The following is a 22,593-nucleotide window of genomic DNA, read 5'->3' as shown; positions in this document are numbered from 1 at the left end:
GTAAAAAGAACCCCCCTTTTTACGCAGCAAACGGCTCCTCTGGAAACTTGCGCTGGAGTCTCGTGTGTTTGTTTATAAGCAGTGGTCTGACTCACGCTGGTGTCATAAAACTTCACGTTTAACAAGCTTCATAAAAGTATAGTAATTACTCAAAAAGTAAACTGAAGTTACCTGTCCATCAGAAACTTAGCGACCGACCGAAGCACCCGTCTTCAGACCTCTGCTTTTTTAGACTCGGACAAAATTACTTTTGTTTGGCTCCGTTCTTTCAGTCCTCGTCTCCTCCGTTCAGCAACCTCAAAAACAGTCTTTCTTTTACGGCTCAGTGGTCCTGTATTCTTCTCCCAGTACAAGTACAAGTATGCTATAAATGGACAAAACGATTTTTTATGTAGTTGGACAATTTTATATTACATTATTTTATATTTTTTGTAAAATCCAGATAATTTTAATTGAAATATAGGGGATACAAAAAAAAAATAAAAAATAAAAAATAAATTAAAAAAAAGATTAAAATGATTGAATCTAAAAGCCTAGGGCTGAAATGAAACCCAATGTTGAATATAATCAATGTAGGTGCTATGCAGGGTGTGTATTTGTCAAACCGGTCGATAAAAGGTGAGACATTTCTGCCCCAACTAGAACATAATGTGGCTATATTGACAGACGCATCAGCCATTCTGCTTTCAAGAAACTGCTACCCCAGTTTTTAGCTGACAACAGTATTAATTAACTTCATATAAAATAAACCACTGTATAGCTTTTCCTTTGACGTGCGGACAGCCAAGAAGGAAGAGAAGCAGGTTCGTTTTGCAAATCCAAACCTTTAATTGTGGTAAAATCACAACGGATGCACAATATTGTTTTTCCTTAGTGTAGTGCTCCTCTCGTGCACAACTGCTAAACTAATACACAAAGCAAATACTAACTAAGCAGGCTTGTGGCGCTGTGTGTCCACGCTGAACGGTCTGGCCAGTCAATAATGGTGACATCAGGCTTCATGCACTGGGAGTAGAACTTTTTCTTTTTTAAATATGAAATAAAACCAAAACGTTTTTGTTATTGCCAAGTCACCCCAGTTTGCCTGTTGTATCCCCCCCCCCCTTTCCCCAGATCGCCTTCAACAATTTAAAGGGCCATCAATTTACATTAACAAAATTTGGAATACAAGAGGCAGCATATCTTTGATGTGCCACCGATTGGGGGCATGCGCTGCGGCCCAGTTGCATTCTGCAGCAAAGAGGCAGAAGAGCTACACCGGTCAAACGGCAAACAAGAAAATACACGGACTCCCCATTCCCTGACTGGCTGGACGCTCAGCAGTGAGCGCATGAGCACACTGTGCCTGAAAATATGCAGATCACAACAACATAGCAATAGAACCACAGTTACTTCTGTGTTATAGACTTTGAACATCCCCACTTGATAGACAATCACACAAAGGGTATCATCAGGAAGGAAAAGTGTCAAAAATGAACAACAACAAAAAACTGACTTGGAGCGAATCTGGACATGTTTGTACTGCATGTTTTTTTTCCCTCTTTTTTTATTATTATTATTTTTTTACAAAATGGTTTTTGATTCTTACAATTTAATCCAAACCTTGGCATAGTCGGTAGAATAGTCTCAAATTATATATATTTTTTGGGGCCAATTGAAAATGGCTGCTAATGGTGAATTATCGTAATTGGCATCGGAACCTGTTGAACAAACAGGCTGGCGGATCTGATACTGAGTCCAATGAGACTTTGAAGGTAATCGCTTTCTCTCCATACGTCACATCTGCTGATGCTGTTGGCGGTCCAATTGTTTGGTCATACTGATGGCAGCTTGTGACATGACGTACACAGAGAAACCCGATTATGCCGTTATTTAAAAAGCTCACACTACCCCAGAAAAATAGAAATTTTCACTCATACCAATGACATTCAACATTCATGTGCCAGTGTTTTTGTTCACTGTCTTTTGGTCAAGTCACTTTTTTTTCTTTTTTCTTTTTTTTTCTTCTTTTTTTTAAACATTTGCACTAGGCTTATAAAAATAAATATTTCTCAAAAATGTTTGATAAATTACACAAACTAGCGAAAGTAGAGTCAAGAACTTTGGGTGCAAACAGCTGGATCTTGCCATTGTTCTGAACTACAACTCAAACCGGTCCCAGAGATTCACATCTGTAACATCCTTCCCCACACGCACGCACGCAAAACACACACACACACACACCTTTACGGAGTCGTCGTCCTATTGGCAACTACACACACACACACACACACACACACACACACACACACACACACACACACGCATACACACTCACTCCTCTTGAGAGGCGTTGGAGGACCTGTGCTACAGAAGACATTTGAAGAACTTTGTAAAAACTAGGATTTTGTTTCAGTCTTTCTACAAACGGGAGGCCTGCAGGCCGCAGCAAAGGGAGCATAGCACCATGAAATTGTTCCACCTCTTCGCCTGTTAAGTTACCACAGAAATATCTGAATTCTCTGCCATGGTGGTGCCACCCATACAAAAACAACTCAATGGTAACACCATCCAGTGTCACCAACATCCATTTTATTAGGACTATCCGTCTTGAATTTAAGGCATCAAAAGGTAAAATGATCAGCTATGGAGGCTATGTGTGACGTACCAATCTTCACCACCAGATGGCAACGACAGACCCAGAAAAGCAGAAAAAACAAACAAAAAAAAACTACCAGCTATGCCCGAAACTGTGCAATCGGTGCTTTGAGCTAAATGCTAAAATCAGCAGGCTAACCTGCTGGTAATAAACAACATTAGGTTACAGGGTGTTGACATTTACGAGCAGCTAAAGTCAACTAAAAGTTACAAACGTGCACATTTCAGTCTGGAAGGAAGAATTTCAAGGCACCGATCGAGCACGTCAAGTGAAGTGCACGCAAACCACGAGATCTCTGTTGAATGAACTATGGGAGTTAGCGGAGAGTGGGCGGGGTTTGTGGCCGATTGTCATTTGCAAGCCTACCATCTACTTCATCACTCACATGACTGGTCACATGACCTGCCATTTCACCCACAACGACAAAAATTCAGCCGGAAAGAACACCACGGTAGACCGAATAAGTCCGTCCTTGATCACATCTTTGCAAACCTCATCTTGTAAAGCACGTTTCGGGATACGTCACCGTGTGCATGAGCTCTCCCCCACTGCACCTCAACAAAATGGGACTTTTTTTTTTGTTTTTTTACTACATTTAATGAGACCTCCCGACAACCTCCCAGTGTAACGCAGATAAAAACAAAAACAAAAAAAGTTGAACAAACACAAGACAGAAAAAAAGGAGGGTTAAAAAAAAATGCATGAACTAAAAACCTTCTATAGAATTGCAACACTTGTCTAAATTGCTTGACCAAAAAAAAACAACAACACTCGCATATGTCCCAATTGTCTTGGCCCAGAGCTCGGCTACGTGGGCCAATTTTGAGAAGATCTTACTGGAATCAAATTGTCCCCTGAACTCAGCAACCCTGGGCAATTATGTGGAGCCCAGCAACTGAGTGAACAAGCACATTTTCACTCAACTATTTACATGTTTATCTACATGTGAATTTCTTCATGTAAATCAAATAAATTCACGCCCCTGATTTTCGCCGTTCCGCTCCGAATGCAAGGCGGGATTTGTTTTTCTTCAGCAGGGCCAGTGCAAAATGTGGCAAGTCCTCATTTTGGCTGCTTTGCCTCAATGTGTTCTGTTGTCTATCATCATCATCATCATCATCGTCGTGTAGTGGTTTGGAGAAAACAATCTCAAACCTTCAAACGTAAACAAACAATCTATTTGTCTTCATCCCCTCCTGAGCCTCACCGCCCTGCTGGGAAAGTCTCAGGCCCGATGTTGTATGCATTCATCCCCGATCGGCCACTCAACACTCAAAGCAATACTGGAATGATAAATATGTTTGTTTGTTTTAAGAGAAAACTCTTCATGTGACTCTCCAGGATAGAGTGAGCAGGGAATTTTGGATCTCGGAGTCTCTTTTTTTTTTTCCTTTTTCTTTTTTTTTTTTTTTTTTTTTTTAAGTCATGTTTCCCTTTGAAAGACGCTTTTGGCCACAAAGGGCTTGAAAGTTTGTGGGTGGTGGGAGTGTCAAGTTTCCAGGAGCATTTGAAGGCCAAAAGTTGGCACAACAGACGTGGTCCACTGATGGATAACGTTACATGAGGCAGCAAGGTCACCATTTTGATTAAAAATAATATAATTTAAAAAAAAAACACCCTTAATGTTTGATGCGTTAAAGTTTGCTGCACTGCTTAGTCCAATTCTTCTTCAGTGGCCCAGGTGCTGAAATACCAACTTTTGGCAATTTATGCGAGGAACTTCTTGACTTGAAAGCTCAAAGCAGAGCTGCAGGATTGAAGTCCGATTTCTTGAAGCACAAAAGCCACAAGAAAAAAAAGGTTTCATGCTTTTAAGAAGCGGACCAGATGAGGAATCACCTTTTTGAGTTTCCTCACGGCAGTTTGACCAAGTTTAGTTATAGTTAAGTTTAGTTTTGCCAAGGTTTGATTTAGTTCAAGTCTAGCTTGTTTCCTTCCAAAGAGAAATCAAGAGAACAAACCCATACATGACATTAAATATGTTTTTTTTTTTTTTTTCACACAACAGAAATAAGAAAAGCTCGAATTCTTGAAGGCACAGTACAGAAACAAATGATTTGACTTTGTTATTTTGTCCGATGATTCAGTTAGGTGACATTTCAAAATGTTTGCTAGCATTCAAATTTCCATCCCAGAATTTCCTGGGTGTCCTCAAACTGCATAGCCGTACTTCAATTAAAAGAAAAAGTTAAAAAAAAATAAAAAAAATAAGAGTAATATTTGTGGCCTCTCTTCCAGATGAGTTCTCAGCCAGTTCCTATGTCTGAATTTGTCTCAGTGCTGTTTTTTTTTTTTTTTTTTTGTTTTTTTTACTTGTACGTTGGACATGCGTGAAACACAAAGATGACCCGTGGTTGGGGAAAGGCTCACTGGGAAGCCTGTGTGACTGTCAAATCATGACAAAGCCAAAATTCAAATATGAAAAGTGACAACAAAGAAAGCGTCCCACATGGGGGTGGCGGGTGGAATGTTGAAAAATAACCAAATGGAAGAATCCCTTTGCCATGTAGTCTGTTGTGAGATTTCACCATGAAAGAAGTTTAGAGTAGTACACTGTCCAGGGATGTTGTGGGGGGGGTGCGGTATCATGAGTATATTTATCATCGCATGCACATAGCTTCTAAATGTTGATCGACTAGGGCGGCAGATGGGGTGAAGACAACAGAGTTGAGAAATGAAGACAGCTGAGTAGGGAGGGGACAAAATGTTTTTGTGTGTGTGTGTGTGTGTGAGAGAGAGAATTTATAATCTAGTTTCCCCACCAGTCAACTTGAGAGTGCGAGTAGTTGCCGCCGTAGCCGTCGCTTGTGTAGAAGGTTCCAAAGCCACCTGCAGCAAAGACAAGTGTTATTATCCGCTTTAGTCCCAGTTTCAATCACTCTCAGATTTTAACATAGTCAACCTCACCCCGTTTTTAGTTAGTCGAGCATTTTAGTCTTTAGTTTAGTTCAAGAAAACAATTTAATTCGTCTGGTTTAGCCAACAAAAACTGTCAACGTTTTAGTCTAGTTTTAGTCAGGACAATCATTTTACTCCTGTATACTTTTGTATGCACGTTATTTTGAACAGTTCAGATCTAAAACTATTTCACATAACATTTTCTTTCATCTTTTTGATGAAACAACTTGACACACAATTACAGCATATCAACAAGTGACTGAAAGCTCCATGCTATGAGCTAGCTAGTGAATTAGCCCACATTAGTTAGCGGTCAGATTATTTTTTCACTGGCAAAGATGGAGGTTCATGTTGACATGTTCCTAACGTTGACTCAACTTGCCAACAAAATGACAGCACCCCACCTCCTGCAAAACCGCGGGCTCCTCCATGTCCTGCTTGGTTCCGGACGCCACGCCCTCCAAAGCCACCTGCGTTGCCTCCAGCGGCCGTTTGACGATAGTCACGAGCTCCAAAACCACCAGCAAACCTGCAAAAGCAATCCAAAATTCAACCAAAGCATGAATGGATTTTTTTTTCTTTATGGACTGCAGGCAACATCTCCGCAGATCAATCAATCAGAGGAAAAACTGTGCGTTTGTGGACCTCTTGGAGCGACCGCGGTTGCTGCTCTTATGCTGGTGCTCATAGGCCAGGCTCTCCAGCCATGAAGGAACTTCCTGTTTGGCTTCCACCAGGATGTCTAGCAGGTCTTTAGTAATGTTCCCATTCTTGTCGTTGAAGAACGATGTGGCCAGTCCTGAAGGGGAAAATAAAGCCTTATTTGTATCATTTTCATTTGTTTAAAAGGGAAGTAAATTCAAAAATGTTCTTTACATTATATTCTATGCGTCCTCACTGATCTAAACAGTATTCTGATAAATAATGCATTTGTGTAGCATGAGTTAAGCAACAAACTCCACCAGTTTGTACCCATCTCAGTGGGCGGCCATTTTGCCACTTGCTGTTGACTGAAAATGACATCACAGTGCCAAAGGGCTTTCAGCTTGCGAATGTGACATGACCAAACCCAGAAAACAGGCGAGCCATGATGGTCAATACCTGAGCGCATAGATAGGCACTGTGACGTCATTTTCAGTTGACAACAAGCGGCAAAATGGCCGCCTCATGAGTTTGGTAAAAATGGGTGGCTTTTTCTGTGCAATTCATTTTCCATAAGCACAATTTTAATCAGATTTCCAAGTTGTACAGGTGCATATTATTGTAAATATTTTTTTACTGAATTTCCCCTTTGAAGCAGTGATTCTCAAGTGTCGCAATCAGGTAGTAATATGGGGTCCTCGATGGTACTGAGAATGTTTCAAGGTTATGAATGGCGTGCAATGAACTAGCTTGCACAGTAACGTAGGAATATGTGGTCATGGCACGTGGAACAAGAAGGCACCCTTATTAAGTGCTTTGAATACATCTAGCTAGTGTAATTATATTTCGTGTAGTGACTGATTTAGTCACATAAAGCAAAAAATAAATAAAACTGAGGACACCAACCCAGTCAAATATTCAAAGTGAATCTCAGGTTGTACTAGGGGTGTTAAAAAAAATCGTTTCGGCGATATATCGCGATACTACATCGCGCGATTCTCGAATCGATTCAATAATCGGCAGAATCGATTTTTTTTTTTTTTTTTTTTTTTTTTTTTTTAGGATTCACACCTTGAGCATGGAAGAATGTTATATGAACGGCACATTAAGCCTTAATATTTTTATTTTAATGCTGTTCAAACATGAAACAGATTACAACCTCTATAAGACTGAAATTTCAGATGAATAAATAATACATTTTCATATAAATCTTACACTCTACAAGCTTACTGATTAGTATTTTCTAAATATGAATGAAAAAAAATCGCAACAATCGACTTATAAATTCGTATCGGGATTAATCGGTATCGAATCGTGACCATTCGTATCGGGATTAATCGGTATCGAATCGAATCGTGACCTGTGAATCGTGATACGAATCGAATCGTCAGGTACTAGGCAATTCACACCCCTAGGTTGTACGGTACTTGATTTTAATTTGAAAGAACGCCATTTTGACTTTCCTAAGTGGAAAAGATCAGTGCCAAAGGAGTGAAATTTTGTACAGGGATCCTCGAGTTACATTGTACGCAACTTACGTAGTTTCGACTCTACGGCAGCTGTGACTCGTCCGTATTTTTTCCCAAGAATTTCCCACAGTAATCACACCATTTTAAAGTTATGTTGGTACCTCCAGCAACGGGTGTCCATGAGCAACGGGCGTCCATGGAGCTGGCCGACTCGCCATCAGGTGCGTCACATTTCCGTGTTTAAGTCTCAATTACCGTAATTGCCAGACTATAAGCCGCGACTTTTTTCACACGATTTCAACCCTGCGGCTTACACAATGATGCGGCTAATATATGTATTTTTTTCTAACGGCCGCCAGGGGCGCTCGAGCAGAAAAGGTAAGCGTGAGACAGGTGTAATATATGTGTCGACGAAGACGCAAGTTTAATCTAACTTTGTGCTTTGTGCATGAATAAAATTAGCATGAACAGACCATCATCATGGAAAATACAAGTCTCAGTGATTTTTACCGGTATGTTATTTTTAAGTAGCCCTGTTAGTTAATACCGTATTACTGCTGTGTTACTGCTTGCGTCACAGGCACTGTTTGGAAAGAAAATCTAAGGTATATTATTAAACCTTTGCAAACTCTGTGCACCGTCTTTCTTTGTAAATATCTCATGTTTCAATGTGGGCACATGCGGCTTATAGTCAGGTTCAACTTATGCATGTACAAAATGCCTTTTCCTGTAGAAATGTATTGGGTGCGGCTTATAATTAGGTGCGCCTTATAGTCCAGCAATTACGCTAGCTTCGCTTTGCCGTCTGTAAAAATCAATGCCCGCGCGGAAACACGAAATACTGGTTCTGGCATCTTCCGGGTGGTGCAACTATGTTTTTTAAAATTACTGTACAAAGTATTTTGATGTAAATATCGATTTTAACGGTGAAATCCGACAAGTCTAAATTCGGGTTACGTCGCTAGCGTAGGATTGGAACTCATCCGTAACTTGAGGACCTGTAGCCCTATTTTTTGCCATTATGATACCGAATCTTACTTTTTACATTTTTGTACATGAAGTTAAGCTCATCCTTAGTTTCTCAACAGGTGTTCTAAAAGAAAATTTGAATACACTGGCGTGTTATGGTTAAAAATATGACATGTGTATGTTTTCAAACCTTATTTTTTTTTATCTGAACAATTCATGTTCTATGTATTTTTCACTTGTCTAAAAGTGGGTCACAGCCAAAAAGGGAAAAACAGTTCCACTGAACCACTGGTTAATTGCATGTGCACTCACTATTCATCACTCACTAACACAAGCAGATAATCTTACCCAGGTTTCCTACTCGTCCTGTGCGTCCAATACGGTGGACATACTCCTCAATGTCACTTGGCAGGTCAAAGTTAATAACATGTTTCACATTGGAGATGTCAAGACCCCGAGCTGCAACCTGCGTGGTAGCAACAGAAGCTTTTGAAAACATATACGTGCTGTGCTGCATTTTGCGCAATTGAAGCGATACTGACAGCTGTAGCCACCAGGATGGGGCATTTTCCAGATCGGAACTGGCTCAGAGCCTCCTCTCGGTCCCTCTGCGAGCGGTCGCCGTGGATGCTGGTGCAGGCGTAACCTTCTCGGTACAGGAAGTCCTCCAAGGCGTCGGCGCCTTTTTTGGTCTCCACAAAAACCAGAGTCAGCGAGTCCTTGCCTAGTCGGCCAAAACGAAGGGAAACAACTGAATGTTAACACATCTTTAACTCGCTCGCAAATGAGTTTCAAAAGACAAGAGCGAATCGAGTTACAACATATGTGACCCGCTCTGGCAAAATAGTCCATGTTATAAATCAACAAGTCACGTATTTGAGCAAAATAGAGCAGGAGGTCGATTATGTCGATTTTGAGAGGTCTTCAAAAATAGCCTCCTTGAGTTCTCTATTTTCATTTCCCAGCAGCACAAAAGTTAACTGTAATAGAAGTGTATCAAAATGCGCAATTTTTAGGACAAGTGCATCATTAGTCAACATGTTTATTAGCAGACTTTGGCTAGCAAGTGTCTCGGAAACCCGCCTCTCAGAGTTCCTCGACTCGAACATCACTTCACAAGATTGATATAAATGGACATAGCAACCAAAAAAAGTCGAACAATACACCATAATGTGACCATTCAGAAAGAAAGCAAACAGAAGACACTTCCCACTGCGGTAATATGACCTCATTTAAGCAAGAAAATTCCACAAGGAGCAACAAAAATAAAAAATAATAAATAAATAACCAAACTTTGGCTGATGCCTCAGAAGATTAATTGGAAGCTGATTTAATCTGTTGATAGGTCACACTTTCAAAACTTTGAAATATATTCAAATCTCAGATGACGTCCTTATCTGCTATTGGAATTGACTTTCCAGTGATATTTTAACAGTTCCTGAAAATTTCAAGTCAATATTTTTTTTCCTGAGGTTGCTATGGACATTTGAAAGACGCAAGTGCCACTTGAAACCTGTTTTTTCTCAAAGCTAGGGATTTCAACTTTCCAACATTAAAATTGCTTTCACTTTGTCAACTTTTGAGGTACGCCCATGTATTATATATCATTTTAAAGGGAATTAAGTGTAGAATTCAAATATATTAATGTCTCAATTTTGATTTTTTTTTATGGCACATGAGGACCCTTTTGCCAGAGCCGGTCACATATTCTTTTAGCCAGCTTTGTTCAAATATTACAGCTGTTTATGTTGGTGATGACAAATGAAAAACATGCATTGCAGAACGTATGGATAAAAATAAGTAGGGCTGCACAATATTGGAAAAATATGCGATAAGCAATATAGTTGCTGAATATAGCAATATCGATATTATTGCGAGATTTAACATGTACCTAAAGAAATGACATCTTTATTATCTAATGAAAGAAATACATTTTTTCATGCGGCAAAATCAAACTCACTGTATTCTTAATTGTAATTAGTTACCTCTTGATAATGTTCAACTATTGGATGGCAGTGCACATTTTTGTTAAGTACACTGTGTTCCAACTACGTTTTGCATTTGCATTTTTAGGGTTGGCACCAGGGGCATGGAATGCAAATAAAAAGAAGGTGAGGAGGGGATTTTTTCAGAGAATGTAGTAATGAATTGTATCAGTCAGTTCCTCTCCTCTCTCATCGCGAGCTTTGAACTCGGTATCTTCTCTCCTTTTTTTGTCATGTTACTAAACGTCAAACAGGTAAACCTGATCTGACCTGAAATTCAGATAAAAGCATACACTTCCATATCAAACTTATTGCATGTCTTTGCAATATGCATATTGCATAGGCCAATATTCGCGAGATATTTTTTTCGATATATTGTGCAGCCCTAAAAACAAGCATAAAAATAATATCAATAATAACCATGACCACTGATTAAAAGTAACACGTTGAGCAGATGACTTGGAATAGAAACTTTTGGCATGTTCAACTACAGATCCGACTCATGCCAGGATGCACAGAACCGATGAGATACCACACTAAGATGAGAACCGCAGGCAGGTAGGCAAACTAGTCGTTACAAAAAAAAAATAAAATATAAAAAAAAAATATAAAAAAAAAAAAAAAAAAAAAAAAAAAAAGGTTGTGAATGTGAGTTTCTCTGGTAAAGAGCTTACCAGGCTTCTCCATGTTCTCTCCCGCATTGTCCTGCACTTCGCTGGGGATGACTTGGGATAAAACCACACCAAACCATCAACACCAACTACACTTGCCCTCACACTAGCACAGGAACCACGTTTTTGTGCGCGTGTACTTATGTGGAACGTTGCCACCTGGACAGAATGCCGATAATATGTTCCGACAGTCTCACTCACCTGTGGCACTGAGCAGGTCCAGGAGAAAAGATCTCTTGTCGCTCTCTTCCACCCAAACCACCTTCTGAGTGATGTTCTCTGAAGTGGAGCCCACTCTTCCCACGGCCAGGAAGATATAGTCATCCAGGAAATCCCTGGCCAGAATCTGCAGGGGGAGGAAGCGAGAGTTACAGCAAGTTTTGCTCCAGTGAGAAGAGAGATGAACGGACACACCTGTATTTCTTTGGGAAAGGTGGCGCTGAACATCATGGTCTGCCGACTGCCTTTCGGAGGCATGGTGTCCTGTTCAACAATGCGCCGTATCTGAGGCTCAAAGCCCATGTCCAGCATTCGATCCGCTTCATCCAGGACAAGGTACCTAGAGCAAAAGTAGATGCCTTGGTGTAAACTGAGACAACCAAACACTACCACAACTCAATAAATTGTTATTTTTTACCTTTTTTTTTTTTTTTAACCGTCTTTTAATTTTACAGCTACTGATGGATGTGTTTACGTGTATGACATTTGTGCAGGCAATGTGGGTGACAAATTGAGTATAAATCATTGCCCGTCACTACACAGTATGTGTGTGTACGCCCATGTCCATGTCCTTAAGAGCATGTAATGCGTAAATTCAGTATCCATTTTCATTTAACTCATTCAAATCTAAAAATGTATAAATACGTTTTAATACTTTGTCCTTCCCTACCAAAATCGTATTTATATGTTTTTGTTTTTCTATGCTAGAGCACACAGAATGCTTTGATGCAGCTTCTGACCTGAAGAGGTCGCTTAAAGCAATGGTAGTTACGACAAACACCAGCAGGTGGCAGCAGAGTATAAGAGATCCAGGGCCATGTTAAAACAAGCACTTTTTCCCCAGTATTTTCAACAGGTTTGTGAAAAATGATAAAACTTACATATAATCTAATGCTAGTTGCTGCAAAACAGAAACAGATACAAATGTACTTTTTTTAACTTATAAAAGAAGAGACTAATCTTTCTTTTGGTAGGTTCCATGTTTTTACAGCAATAGAAAACAATATTCTGTGGCGGACCCGGCGGCATGGGCGGGCATTAGTGTGTGGAAGGGGGAGGGGGTGAACAACTGGGGGGAAAAAACAAAACAAAACAAAAAAGCGGCAGCATGACAGGGGAAACAACAATTGATCAACGCAGACAGAGTAAAGACAAGACAAGAGACTAAGTCAAGTTGTTAATTGTAGAACACCACAGCAATGCGGTTCAACAAACGCACACAAACACAGCAACAACAACTTATGTTGCAGGATAAAATGACTTATTACATTGCAGTACAATGTGAGTTGAATTCTGTTTTTTATTGCCAACCTTTTGTCAATGTTGACGACTGTCACCAAGTTCTAATAAGCAATGCACTTTAAACATGATCCTTTTAGATTGACATTTTGCTTAGATTCCCTGAAGCCATATAATATCGTTCTTGTATCATTATCAGTCTTGCAGTTGAGGCAAGTGAAATTAAACACAAAATAAAATTCATAAATATCATAAGTAAGTAGGTAAATAAAAGTTTTATTAATACATTAATAAGAAATAGGGAAGTGAATACTTCTAAGGAAATAAATATCAAAATAAATTGCAGCATGCAGACGCCAAAAAAACACTGAAACGATGCAGTCTCATGCTGAGTCAAAAACCAATGAATAGAGATGTCTGACAAAAACCACGATATATAAAATTATGTCCATATCGTAAGGCCTTAAATCCAACCAGTGGAGGAATGCAACTGCTCGTTACCTACAGAAATGGCGTTCGGCTTTGTTGCTAATGAGTTTGAGTTGAATAAATGCACAAAGAACTACACTATTATTTTTTGTATGCCTTTTAGATTTCATGATGAACTGCCACTTTTAAGTGACAATAAAATATTTCTGAGCACTTTTGGCGTTGTCACGACTCACAACGCCACTATTCAGCCTGAAGAACTTTAGATTTACATTGAAGAAGTATGCCCCCCCCCCCAAAAAAAAAACAAAAAAACAAACAATCGAATGCCGCCCCTGTAATTTCTTTCTGCAGCCGGGTCTGTTCTGTGGGCCTTGCAAAATCGATCAAAATCCAGTTGCTTAAGTGAAAATAGCTGAGAGTGAATGAGTTAATAACGATTTCCATCACAGTATTGAAAAATATCAGTGGTGTCAATAGCAAATAGTCAAAATCAGCTCAACTTCCATTTTTCAAATGATTATTAAATAAATAAATAAATAAATAAAATCTGAGCAATGCAACCAACAAACGTCAAAGAAAAGCTCCCTGGTGGAGGTCTACTGTCCATATCTTACTTGCAGAAGTCAAGTCCAATCTTGCCCCTCTCCATCATGTCGACCAGTCTTCCAGGGGTGGCCACCAGTAGGTGACACCCTCTCTCCAGATCTCGGATCTGCTGGCCAATGTCGGCTCCTCCATACACAACACATGGACGCACTCTGGATCGGTATGAAAACTAAAACACAATAATAATGTATGTTATTTTTAAATGCCTTACAAGGCAATCAAGATTACAACAAAACAACAATAAAAAAAATAAATAATACCTAAGAATAAAACAAAAATACAAGGCAGTGCAAGTAAAGAGTAGGCAATCTTGAACATGTGGGTTTTATTTATTTTTTATTTTTTTGTATAAATGTGCCAAATAAACTGAGGTCCCAGAGCAGCCCTGCTCCCTTATGGTTGGTTCTAAGATAGACAGATGAAGCAGTCAGTCAGGTGGATGGACAAGCAAAGGTTGTGGATAGAATTGAAGGGTACCGGTAACTTAAATTGATTTCTAAATATGACCGGGAGTCTGTGTAGTTGCTGAAGGACGGGTATGATGTGATTGAAAGACTTTTTTTGTTTTGTTTTTTGCATGAAACAAGCAGCAGAGTTCTGAACCACTTTAACTTTATCGAGGGACTTGTGAGAGAGGCCGAAGAGCATTACGGGAGCCACGACGGGAGGTGAAAAAGACTATGAACAAGGATAAAAGCTGAATGTGGGATGAGGCTGGCGTGGAGTCAGTTTATGTTACGCAGGTGGATGTCAGATATTCAAATGGACTGATATCGCTGATACTCTTAAGTTGAGGGGAATGGGAAACAAGAGCGATCAACTGCGATGGAGAAACTGTCAACTTTAAACAAAGTACATTTACTGAGGATGACATAAAACATGAAGTTAGTGGCAAACCGGGTGTTAAATTCTGATAAGCAGGAGGTGAGAGAGGAGAGGGAACATGAAATGTTGGGCTTGCACGAGAGATACTCCTTAGGAGTCATCTGTGAAGCAATGAAAGAGGAAATGTACATTTACAGAAAATAGAGCCAAGAGGGAGGTGGTGAAAAGCAAGGGCCCCAGGACAGAGCCCTGGGGTACACCTAAAAGTGACTGGGTAGGAGTCTGATGAAAAGGACTTGAGTTCAATGGAAGGAAGAGAAAACTCGTGAATATTATTTTTTATTTGACATATATGGAAACCTACCTTCCTGGCTTCATCATATATCTGTAGTGCCAGCTCTCGAGTAGGGGCCAGGACCAGAGAAATGGGGTACTGCTTACGGCGACCATATTTTCCATTCTCCTACAATATGTGGAATAATTACCATGTGATACTCAATAAACAGCAGCTTACACGTGGCAGGTTAACAGTGTCAGAGAAAATTTAAGCTAAACTGAAAATAAGAAATAACGAAGGGAAATGTATAAATTATGGCACATATTAGGTCTTCCAAGTGGCAGTGGTTTGCTTATTTGCTACTGAGTGATTGTCACATTCGGATCTGAATGCAGTCAAGAGTCTAATGCCAATACACACCACCTCCAAAAGTATGTGAACAGCTAGGCCAATCCGCTATCTTTGCTATCAACGCTAAACATAATTTCACATCAAATGACGTGCATAAAATGCATGTTCTACAGCACACGTGTCGAGATCCGGTCCTCGAGGGCCAAAGCACTGCATGTTTTCTGGGCTTCTCTACTCCAACGCACCTGATTCAATGATCAGGATAATTATCAGGCTCCTGCAGAGCTTGCTGATGAGCTTAAATATGAATCAGCTGAGCTGAAAATGGGAGGCCTCGAAAACCTGTAGGGCTGCGGCCCTCGAGGGATTCAGTTTGACACTACTGCTCTACAGGGTTGAAGTCTAGAGACTGACATGGTCAGTCTCTAAAACCTTCCCCAGTTTCATCCCTGATGAGCTCCTCATTTGTTTTGGTGGTATGTTTGCTGATTATCTCGCTGCATGAGCAAGGAAATCACAATTATGCGGCATCTTTAACATTTGACTTTGGAAGACAAAATGTTAATAGGCATTAAGTCCACTGAACGTCACATATGAACTTATGTGTCCCCAAAAGCAGCTGTCTGCTTTCCATAACTGATCAGCGTAGACATTCTGCGCAATTTTCTTGAATATTCTTAAACATAAGATAATACCAAGGCAACAAAAGCAAATCAGGCAAGTGCAATATATTTTTTTGCTCACAATGGATGCAGTTGAACAAAAGGTGCAAGCATCTAAGTTGTATTTCATATCCATCTGTATCGACTTGAAAATAAAAGCTGAAATGTTGATCTTTTGTCTCATACTCGTCGTTTGATGTCAACCCCAAACGTCTTGAGCTTACAGTAAATATAAAGGAATTGGCTTTCTTTCGAAGGGGAGTGGAAGTGAAAATGAATCCCACACCTGCCCAGAGGCTTTAGCCGCATTGAGAGCATCTCCTGGTCCTTCGGCGTAAATTTGGCTGAGAATTGGCAGCAGGAAGGCCGCCGTCTTCCCAGAACCTATGCACAAAACACGGCAAAAATGCACGGCTTCCTTCTGAATCTGTGTATTAAGACTTAGAAGTCTCATGCAGTATGTCATACCTGTCTGTGCGCAGGCCATGAGGTCTCGCTTGGACTTGACGATTGGAATGGCATATTTCTGGACAGGGGTGGGTCGGGTGTAGCGACTCAAGGCAATATTGCCCATGATAATCTCACCCATGTCGATGTCCTGGAACTACACAACACACGTACTGGTCTCACATTTGCAGGAAAAAAAACAAAAAAAAACTGATGAAACCAAAGTAACAGACATTCCATTCTGACTTACACTCTCAATGTGATGAGGGCAGTTCTGTCCAGTGGCCTCGACAGGAATGTCGTCGTATTTCTCAAAATTAATGCCAGTGTTGCTGCCGGAGAACAATTCGCTAGGGGGACAAATGATGACCAGTTGAACACTAGTTGCGGATTATTTTACAAGCATATTTAATGCTAATTGGAGAATTACGTACAAAAAAAAAAAAAAAAAGGCTTTAGTAAGTTAGTTAGCAGTAGGGATAGATTTTTGCCGATATTTGGCATTTTGACAAATATCGGCATCGGCCATTTTTTGAATCTGAAGGCCGATAAAGCTCACTGAGCAGGGGATACTTGCGAACGTAGCGAATTTGGGGTTTTCATCAGGATTTGTAAGATGTTCGCAGTCAGTTTTTATTTGTCGTAAACACATTTGGAACATATTCACACAATTTTTCACCGCGAAAATCTTTTTGAAACGTTTTTACGAACCCTAACAAAAACCCCAAATGAGCTACATTCACATGAATTTGTTACTCAGTGAGAAATTATATATAGTTTGAAAGAATTCCCCTCCCTCCCCATTTTATTGCAAATGAATATCGGCTTGAAATATCGGTTATCGGCCGACTTGACTACAAATAATCTGTATCGGTATCGGCCTTGAAAAAACCATATCGGTCTATCACTAGTTAGCAGGCTACTTCCTAATCCATGTGGTGATGTAAAACATTACCAAGAGGCAGCTAGACACCGTGAAAACTTTCACTCCTCAGCACAGTGACAAAGTTCAGTAAATTCAAGCTGTTGTATTGGATATCACAAGACTGTACAAGCTATTGGAGTTAGAATGCGCATAAGCCAATATTGCATTTCTCGTTATGAAGCCTGTCATCGGTCCCACTTACTGCTCAAGGCGTTCGTTGAGCGGCGTTGGTTTGGACCAGTCTCCGTCAGTGCAGGGCTCCTCAACCCAGCGGCTGTTTCCACCTCCGCCACCACTGTACCCACCATGGTCAAACCTTAGGCAAAAAAAAAATAAAAATAAAAATAAAAAAAATAAAATAAAAGTACAGTAATGTCTAACAAACCTTTAAAATGTTCTAAATAGGATTTCAACTACAGTGGTACCTTAACAGTTTAATTTGTTCCATGACCAAGCACGTCACTCAATTTACTTGTATAGCCAAAAAAATGTACACATTGCAATGAACTGAAATGCTATTAATCCATTCCAGGAAAGTCACCCCCCAAAAAATTCTTTACATTAATATGTGTCCCCACTAGCGAGCTTCAGAACACATTATTGCAAGATTACTGACTTCCACTTTAATTGCTACTTCTTTTTTCACTTGGCTTAACTGGGCATATACAAATCTTGCTTGAATTTTGGCTTGTTAAACTAAGCAACAAAAAACAAAATTGACCAGCTAAAAATTAACCTCTTGAGTCGGGGCACTGTCAGTAAATAAAGGCTCCACTTTACAGGTAATCCTCAACTTACGAACACAATGGGTTGCGAGGGGTTGTTTGTAAGTCAAAGGACATTAAATTTGTTTAGAAATGAAATTTTATGAAATTATATTTTAAAAAATACAATAAAAATAACATTAAAATTAAATTAAAAATACATTAAATTACATCATGTATCCATTATCTGAACCACTTCATAGTAAATCTTAATTTTTACACAGTACACTGCCATAAAAACAAAAATAAATATGCTTACTGATGGTTGGAGAAGTTATAGAGTTGAGTTCATGTGAGGCTGCCGAAATGAAAGACATTGTTGGGCGTAACGCTCTCAAGAAATTATGTTTTCCGACTGCCTGTTAAGTGCACATGAATGAGATTGGTGCGTATGACGAATCAAGATGGCGACCGCCAAGTCAGATTCAAGTGATTTCCAAGCTGTTGTAACTTGAAGACTACCTGTACTTGTGCACATTATTCAGTAACTTTCACCAAGCTTGGCCATAAAAGGAAAAAGGACAAACTTTACTATCATCTCACCGTCCACGATTTGCATTGCTTCTGTCATTGAAGAAAGCCGATTTGCCTCGATTGTTGCCGAAGCTGCTGTAGGCGTCCTTGGCTGTGTTCCAACCGCCAGCGTCTGACAAGGTTGTAGAACACAAGTAGAAAAAGGGCGTCAGGTTTCCTCAAGCTATCATTCAAGTCAATGTTTACACACGGTCAAACGCGATCATCATCACCTTTGTTTTCATACAAGCCGAAGGCCATTGGCTGAGCGGGCTGGATGGGATTGAAGGATCCACCTCTGTTGCCACGGTAGCCGCCTCCGCCCATGCCGCCTCGGCCCCGCTCCATGCGAGGAGGGCCACGGTTGTAAGCATTGCCGCCGGCCATGCGGGTGTCATGGTAGCCATTGACAAAGTTGCCGCGGGCTCCATCCCAACCAACTGGAGAAAGAGAGAGACAACAGTAACTCAATAACTGATGACTAGCGATTCAAAGTTCAGTGGAAAGGCCTCTTACAGGCGGCGGCAGGAGCGATGGTGTAGCCTGCCCTGGCAGCAAAGACGTTTCCTCCTGGAATGAAGCGATAATAATTCACCAATGGTTTCACCGGTTACAAACGCAACTCAATAAAACGGTGAGATACTTTGTAGAGAGAGCAGTCAAGTGAATGCAGCAAGTTAGTAGCTTTTCAAAAATGTAGCATTCCGAGTTACGTGGGCCTCTTAAGATTCATAAGACAATATTTTGTCGGAAGAAGCACTAAATAGATGCTCCTCACCATTTTTAGGACCATCTTTGTTCCGTAAATGTGGAGGAATGTATCTTCCTGCAGACACGAGAGAGACATCAGCCTCATTCTAATAAATCAGTGTAGGGCAGGTTCATACAATCAAAACCTAAAAACATCCTAAATGCGACAAATTGTGCTTCACAGAGCCGAATTATTGCCCCGTTGCAGTTGCCTCTATATCTCCAAGGCATCACTTGCTTTATCAGCATGGGTTGCCATTCCCAACTGATCTGACAGATAAAACATGAAAGAACATAGGAAGTGCTTACTGTTGGTGCCGCCACCTTGTCCGTCTGCCACATTCAAGTCTAGGACAGCAAGCTGGCGACGGAAACACACAAAAAAAAAAAGTTTAACCAAAAGATACAGCCTATACTAATTGTCTTGTTGATATGTTAGTAAGAGCAACTCAGTAGTACAACATCCATCCATCCAGCCATTATGTGAACCGCTAGAAATGAGACTTTCATTCCACAGTTGACCCTTTTCAATGCACATTGCACAGATTTTGTAAATTATGAGTTCACTGTTAGTGTATATACTGTAACATGATCATCAAATGGCAGCTGCTATGGCAAGATAATATACAGGACTGTGTCACCATGCTCGTAGCATTTGTGTGTCAAATCATCGTTCACCATAGAAATGAGTGGAAATGAATCTGTACCTCCTTAACCAAAAAAAGTTTTTGTTTTTTTATAGAACCAAATATTGTACATCATAAAACACATTGTAATAATGTTATTGGAGACATTAAGAACTTCAAAACCAATTTGCGCATCGTGATTGATTGCAATTGTGTGGCTCCTACCTATGTGTGCACCTGGGGCACCTTGATGCACTGGAATTGTAAAATTTTACAAGGCAAAGCTGTGGCTGTCGTAAATACACATTTTGTAATTCTGTTTATTTTATGTCCAGTCTGACTAAACTTCAATTGGGAATGGAATTAAACAGCTTGAAGCCCCTTTGTTGATGAATTGTTCACTACTGGCCAAACCACCGCTTGTTGTGAAGAGACTTGAGTTCATTGCCATCATGCAGCAACCGTACCTCAAATGTGAGCTCGCAAGTCCATTAGGCCAAAAAAGACAAACTTGTACCCAGAAATACACACAAATTAAGTCACATGTACAGTATATCAAGGTACTACTAGTGATACCTGAATATCATGCAGTAGGCTACATGACCAATTTAAGTTGGTAGAATCTAAAATAATATCTAAACCATGATTCCCAACCACTGTGTTATGCCATCAGGTGTGCTGTGGGAAATCATCCAGTTTCACTTAAACTTTCCCAAAATTATTTATTTACTGGTACTACAAATATCATACCATATCCTTTGTTTATCTATTGATGCCAGCGACACCAGGCATGACAAATGCTCTTCTCTTCTCACAGGTCATTATTATTTTCAGTAGGTGATAGTAGTCACTGCAATGAAAGCAGAAAGCTGTCGAGATAAAACCAAAATATAAAGTAATTTAATAGCAAGAACGCCTGTACACTATCTTTACAAGACTACAAGTTTGTCAACGATGAATGGCCATGCCAAAAAATAAATAAAAAATCAATGGTGGCCCAAAACTTTTGCACAGAACTCTATGTGTCATTCACCATCCAGTGCGTGGGATTCAATTCCACATAAAAATCTTCAGCAAATTGTCTTGCATTGCAAATAGGAGCATATATCAGATATCAAATGTTGACTGCAATGTTGCGTCCTATTTATTCCATTGGGCAATATGAGGACTATTTTCGAAATCTCTTGATTTTGCTGGTTAAATTAACCAAGCACAGTGACAGTCAGATGCATTTTCCGACGTCGCCCGTGACGCAGAATAATTGAGCATTTTCATTACGTTTGCGAGTACAAACAAAAAACAAAAAAAACAAAAAAAACGTACAACTGCTTGTTGGATTTGACTGCAAAAAAATGTGTCGCGCTGTCTACTACAGCATTTTGAGCGTGCCAACTCCGCTGGCTCGAAGCTTTAGCGCACCTCCATTTTATTTTGTGTCGAGCTGCAAGACAAACGCAGTCAAGATAATAGCGGAAGGGTGCGTTTCATATGAACACCGGATGGCGCCGACGGAGGCCCACTGTTATTTGACAATCACTTTTCTGCACCAAACATTTTATGAGCACTGTGACGTTTCAAGACAGAACATATTTCAGTAAATGTATTTGTGGCCATGTTAATTATAAGAGTACGTCAAGGGGAAAATTCGCATAAAATGTTGACCACCTAGCACTTGTAGTGACTGAAGCGCACCCAATGCTAGCACGATAGCATCTCGCTAGCGGTTGTTAGCCGGTAAGCTAACGTCATTCTAAGACCTTTTTTTTTTCTCTGCATGACGCCACAAGCAACATCAAACGAGCTGCTTACCTGTTGTTCTAGACTATGGACATTCTCGACGGACACATGACTCATCACTATGGAGTATGGAGGAAAAATGTTGACGTTGAGAAAAAGACCTCTTTGTTTGCCGGGGTTCGATGTAACCTTATCGCCCCTTTGTCGCGTGCCTCGCCGCGACAAAAGAGATATTCGGCACGTTTGGAAGAATAGCCGACAGTTTGCAGAGCGCACGGCGAAGTTTGCTTAAAATTCCACTACGTTGTGACCGAGGTGGGACTTGATGCAAACCCAGCTGATGTCGATTTGTTCTACAGCTGGGGATGAAGATGTGTTAAGAAAGCACGCGTGAACAAAATGGGGAGGAAAAAAAACATCCGGTGGTGGTTGAAAAATAAAGGTAAAATAAAAGTCCAGTAGAACGTGTAAAAAAAAACAACAACTTGGGAAACACAAAATAATATCTGTCATGTTTCGAATGTGTTTTATCGTCGGGAGAGAATATATGTTTATATTTAACGAATAGATTAAATTGTCCGGATACCATTTTGCACAAAAAAAATGTCACAACTTCAGTACTGTACAAAAAAGTTCTAACCATTTAATTTGAAGGACAGTTTGCTCTCAAATAGTCAAAGATTTCCTTCACAAAGTCAAATGACGTTACGTTTAAAAATATATAAAAGCCATATTAATATATTATAATCAAATATGGACATAACATGCATTGTGTGAAAAAGTGTTTGCCCTTTCCTTTTTAAATGTATCATTATTATTATTATTATTATTATTATTATTATTATGATTGTTGTTGTTGTTATTGTTGTTGTTGTTGCATGTTTGTCACGTTTCCCATCATCAAACAAAATAAATGAGTCAAGGACAACACAAAATGCAGTTGTTGTT

At 39.9% G+C, this 22,593-nt stretch overlaps 1 protein-coding gene across 4 annotated transcripts; it reads right to left on the bottom strand.

The window, feature by feature from the left end:
• Window positions 1-804: 804 nt before the first annotated feature.
• Window positions 805-22,051, bottom strand: LOC144014289 (putative ATP-dependent RNA helicase an3). 4 transcript variants are annotated; one of them, XR_013282440.1, is made up of 21 exons: window positions 21,718-22,051; window positions 19,592-19,643; window positions 19,311-19,358; window positions 19,049-19,102; window positions 18,766-18,972; window positions 18,563-18,665; window positions 17,458-17,571; window positions 16,581-16,680; window positions 16,352-16,487; window positions 16,170-16,267; window positions 14,958-15,056; window positions 13,777-13,937; window positions 11,687-11,831; window positions 11,474-11,618; window positions 11,276-11,326; window positions 9,159-9,340; window positions 8,965-9,082; window positions 6,182-6,335; window positions 5,941-6,065; window positions 2,282-5,467; window positions 805-2,251 (listed from the first exon to the last, which is right to left on the bottom strand). XR_013282440.1 is itself a non-coding variant. In XM_077514013.1 (20 exons), exons 1-20 carry the CDS (start codon window positions 21,760-21,762, stop codon window positions 5,388-5,390), a joined length of 2,217 nt encoding a protein of 738 aa, XP_077370139.1. In that variant the 5' UTR covers window positions 21,763-22,051; the 3' UTR covers window positions 805-5,387. The 4 variants fall into 4 exon arrangements, 3 of the variants coding, with proteins under 3 accessions (XP_077370139.1, XP_077370140.1, XP_077370142.1); XM_077514013.1 differs by having other exon boundaries at window positions 805-5,467; XM_077514014.1 differs by lacking the exon at window positions 19,311-19,358 and having other exon boundaries at window positions 805-5,467.
• Window positions 22,052-22,593: the final 542 nt, after the last annotated feature.

The sequence above is a fragment of the Festucalex cinctus genome, chromosome 2, assembly GCF_051991245.1.
Source record: "Festucalex cinctus isolate MCC-2025b chromosome 2, RoL_Fcin_1.0, whole genome shotgun sequence".
NCBI classification, from domain to species: Eukaryota; Metazoa; Chordata; class Actinopteri; order Syngnathiformes; family Syngnathidae; genus Festucalex; species Festucalex cinctus.
This window is presented reverse-complemented; position numbering and strand designations above follow the sequence as displayed.